We start from the raw sequence: 4,431 nt of genomic DNA, 5'->3' as shown, positions 1-4,431 counted from the left end.
GTTTATATACCAAAATAGAATAAAAAAAATTAATTATCAAAGTGAAAAAATGGATATTGTTTGAAATCTAAATTGTGACAAGCTTTTATGTTAAATAAAAAAGCTGTAATATTAACCATTCTAAAAAATTAATAATTTAATTTAAGTTTCTTTAACCTCTTAGTTAACTCAATTTATAACTTCAGCCCTCATAAAAAATATTAATAATTTAACCTAAGCTCTTTTAACCCATTGGTTAAATAAAAGAAATTTATAACAATAATTTATAACTTCAGCCCTCATAAAAATCCTTAACTTCACCCATTCAAGCAGTGAGAATAAATATTAATGTATAACAATAAAAATCAATAATAGCATGTGTATTTAAAAAATTAAAATAAATAAATGAGAGAAATGATACCATAGTGTTCCTATCTTTCACTAGACAAAGTAATTTTATTCAGTTTTTACAGATAATGTTTCACTAGACAAACAGCACAACCAGTCCGATTTCTTTAACAATACCTTTGCAAGCACAATCTCATTTACAAATTACAAATGAAGAACAATCCAGTTCAAATAAAAAAGGGTTAAGAATTGGAGGATGAAATACACGTGAAAGTTATTTTTTTCTCTCAGTTTTGCTCTGTAACGTTAACTTTTCTTTCAGTTTAAAATGTGTGCAAGTAGAACCGAGTCAAACCGTACCATAACAGGTACAACATAAAATGGCAGATCTAGCTCCTCATACTCATGCTTTTACATAGCAAAAGCTACTCTGCCATTCCTCAAATCTACCCACCACCCAGGATGAGGAATAAGTTCAATGATAATAACTCCACCTTCATTATTACACAGACGAGCAGGCTTCAAGCTTAGGAAGGAGACTCCGCCAGGCATCTGCAACACTATTTGCCAGTCGGGCCTGTCCCTTTGCAAATTCATGAAAAGAAATCCCCATGTCTTGAGTTTTCTGTTCCTGGAAACGTACAATCTCTTCATTCATCAGTTGGACGATTGTCTCAAATCTTCTTGTCGCCTCCTCACTTGCTGCCTTCAACTGCAACCATGAAATATATTTTTAGCAAAGGTAAAAACAATAAGACCTAAATCAGCATCTAGTGAAAGCTTGGGAAGAATGACTTGCCTCCTTGTATTCATGCTCGGCTTCTCCCACCCTATCAGAGCGTGTTAGCATGAGCTTGTCACTGCAAACAATGGATCTCAAATTACAAATCAGATTACGAAATAGTACAAATTTTAAAGCTGGTCAAAGTTAGCTGAGACCACTGCTAATAGGGAATAAGACATAATGAATGGATGACAAGAAGCATACAGATTTATCTCCTTCAACTTCATTGTTTCAGCCAGTTCACACTGTTGCCTGAAAGCATTCGCTCTCTCTCCTATTGTGGCCTGTTATGAAACACAAATGCAAGAGGATCACCTATGAAATTGTCACCAACCATCCACACCAATATTTTCAAAACATAAGATGAAAAGGGAGCTCAGTTAGGAAGAAGCTTTCCATCAACATTCTAGAATATCATTACTTTCCCAGTTAACTATTTTCAGGATTGTAGGAAAAAAATACATAGTTCTTCAGCATTTTCATCAAGGAATGCTATACAATGAATAAATAAAAACACATAGTTCTTCAGTATTTTCATCAAGGAATGCTATACAATGAATAAATATCAGTCATCAAATATTACACAAGACAGCAGTCCAACTCACCTTTATGGACTGGACAGCACGAACGTAATCCTTCAAGGGTTCCTCAAAACTCATCAAGAGTTGATGGGCCTGTAATCAATTCTATGATTGAGAAAATGTAAAGCTATCCATATTAACCTCTTATCATGGAAAAGTTAGGACATTATGTATCAGGCCACAATTACGCATGCCATCAAGGCTGGAAGACAAACTACAAGTTTCAGCATTAAAAGACAGCTTACCTCCTTCTGCAGCTTAGCCGATAGCGCCTCAGATTTGGCCCCAAGATCAGAAAATGCCTTCCCAAGGACTTGTCCTTCACAAGCACCAAGAAGCTTGGCTGCCTTACCAAAATCAGATAGTGATTGCCCCAACTCTGAAAATAGACAAAAAAAAATTGTTCAAATTTTATTTATATCAAAAGGAGATAAACACTTGATAAAGATAATAACAAGAAGGATAGTGTTCAGAGGCTCAAAATTCTCCAAACCTCTGTGTCTCTTTACAAGACGATAAGCATGCTTCTGAGCTTCAGCCAAATGATTTTCAAGCTCAAAAACATACTGTTTAAGTTTCTCATATTCAGGATTTGACTCTTCAACAGGTTTTTCCTTTCCAAGAACAACATCACTCACCTTAGACTGTACATCCTGTTAAATTTCTAGAGAAGTTAATGCAAGTGTAGGAATTTCAATACTATAAACATGTCAAATTCAAGCCAGAGAAACCAACTTCAATAGAATAAAAAAATAATATCAGCAAAATGGTACACATTAAAGCAGTAACAAAGGGAAACCAACATGCACTATAGAAAGCAAGTAGTGAGTTTCCTGTATTCTTCAGCTTCAGATACAAAGCAACAAATTATTTATGTAAGGTTTATAAATTCTACTAGATGCCTTCTCACCTAAAACTGTGGTCTGAGTACCAAATTGAATTCATAGAAGTTTTGTTGCAGCAAGAATTGTTGTTTATACAGTTTTACAAGCCAAATTATCTACTAAAGAAAAAAATGTTCAAATTAAAGTTTCTTGACATTGAACTAATCAGTATGCATTTGATTTGCATCTGTCTACCATAAAGTCAATCCACCAACATTCTAACTCACTATAAAGTCATGAGGAACTTATTTACCTTAAACATTTGCATCAAATCAGCTGGCTTCTTCTTAAAAATACCAGTCTCGTGAGATCTCAGTCTCTCCATTGTCTGAAAAGTAGCTAAAAAGTTAATGTCAATTTCTTATTCTAAAAAGAGGCACCAAATACAAAAAAATGGGAACGTAAATGGGGACAAAATTTTGAGCAATTTATTGCCAATCGTCCTGAGAACATCTTCAACTAGATTTCATATAGAAATGAAATGGGTACCATACAAACAGTGTCTAAAAGGAATGTAGAGCTGAACATTGTAATAAAGAAAAAGGTGAACAAATTGCTTATCCCGTATACAAAGAATTGTTAAAAATGCATAATATATCAACAATTTAACACAATTTCTGCATTACATTTTCATAACTAAAAATTTACTCGGCAATTTTACAGAGTAGTAGTCACGTTCTGTATTAAAAACTGAGCTTATGCACCTTCAATGCAAAGTCACAATTAGATAAAACACTCAACATAAGGAAAATCCTGAAGGGATTATGAGATAATGATAACAATTGAACACACGAAAGATAACACAAACTGAACCATTCAACGCAACAAATCCTAAAAGCATCACCTCTTCATCTGCCTGCAAAAAAGTTCTAAGATCTTCACTCTGTTGAAGCAAATTATGGGAAGCAATCCTATTAACAAATATATCCAATGCTTGGCGTCTCATTTCAATAAATTCAGCACTAAACCGAAATTTCTCTGCAGTAATGAAGAGGAAACACTTGGATTACTTCATAGTTCAGGCACAACCTTACACATTTAGCTACAAAGAACAAACAGTTTTACACTAAAAAATGATCATATACTAATCATAATTAAGGCAAAAAGAAGGGTTGAATTTGTTTACCTACAGCACTCTTCTCGGGAAGAGGAGGAATGAATATGCCTTTGTACCTCTCGAAAAGGCGATCGCGTAACCAAATAAAGTCACTGTAACGCCTAATAACAATCTTCTCCGGGCCTTGGTATTCAGGGAAATTGGTCTGTGCAAACAGTAAAATTTCCCCCAAAAATCCAAAATTTTCACCAAAATTCAAAAATATAAAAAAGAAAAGTCATTTTAATTACTAGCAACGATTACCTTGGTGATGACACGATAGGATATGTAAGCTTGGACGCCATTGCCTAATTTAACGGGATCCGTCACGGAAACTGATAGATACGGTTGTGACGACGGAGATCTGGGGCTCTGCGACGACCCCGATAAGCTTCGTTGCTGCTCCATTTTTTCACACTACCAAAAATAAAAAGAAAAAAGAGAATATCAATTAATCAAGAAATAAATAATCCCCAGGGGCGAAAAGGTAAACTACATCTAAGTAACTTTAAAATTTTATAAAAATCATTAAACTATTCAAAGTTTTCATTTAAATCACTAAATTATTCGAAACTTTTTATTTAAGTGACTGGACTATTATTAGAAAATAAAAAAAAACTAAGAAGCTCCAACCGATAATTCGGTGATCGATAAAATGAATCAATATTCATTAATAAGTAGAAAAATATATCTTAAATCAAAATGTATTTACCAATTAGTGTCGAAGATCGAAAAAGATAATTGTTTAGATTTAGTTCA

The 4,431-nt window shown here is 33.7% G+C and overlaps 1 protein-coding gene across 1 annotated transcript; it reads right to left on the bottom strand.

Annotated features, from left to right (window-relative positions):
- Window positions 1–415: 415 nt before the first annotated feature.
- LOC107929793 (sorting nexin 1) lies at window positions 416–4,147 on the bottom strand. The gene is made up of 10 exons (XM_016861301.2): window positions 3,937–4,147; window positions 3,703–3,838; window positions 3,421–3,554; window positions 2,830–2,904; window positions 2,186–2,345; window positions 1,938–2,071; window positions 1,717–1,785; window positions 1,316–1,395; window positions 1,127–1,187; window positions 416–1,039 (listed from the first exon to the last, which is right to left on the bottom strand). Exons 1-10 carry the CDS (start codon window positions 4,078–4,080, stop codon window positions 830–832), a joined length of 1,203 nt encoding a protein of 400 aa, XP_016716790.1. The 5' UTR covers window positions 4,081–4,147; the 3' UTR covers window positions 416–829.
- Window positions 4,148–4,431: the final 284 nt, after the last annotated feature.

This window comes from Gossypium hirsutum, chromosome D09 (assembly GCF_007990345.1).
Source record: "Gossypium hirsutum isolate 1008001.06 chromosome D09, Gossypium_hirsutum_v2.1, whole genome shotgun sequence".
In the NCBI taxonomy this organism is placed as follows: domain Eukaryota; kingdom Viridiplantae; phylum Streptophyta; class Magnoliopsida; order Malvales; family Malvaceae; genus Gossypium; species Gossypium hirsutum.
The sequence above is the reverse complement of the archived record's forward strand: the minus strand, read 5'-3'. Positions and strand labels throughout refer to the sequence as shown.

What these genes read in the sequence shown, in the direction of transcription:
- LOC107929793 (XM_016861301.2), bottom strand. Translation starts at nt 4,080, where the DNA reads ATGGAGCAGCAACGAAGCTTATCGGGGTCGTCGCAGAGCCCCAGATCT. An exon ending in TCCCGAGAAGAGTGCTGTAG is followed by an intron (nt 3,555 to 3,702) that starts GTAAACAAATTC and finishes TCATTACTGCAG; the next exon opens with AGAAATTTCGGTTTAGTGCT. An exon ending in TTTTGCAGGCAGATGAAGAG is followed by an intron (nt 2,905 to 3,420) that starts GTGATGCTTTTA and finishes GCTACTTTTCAG; the next exon opens with ACAATGGAGAGACTGAGATC.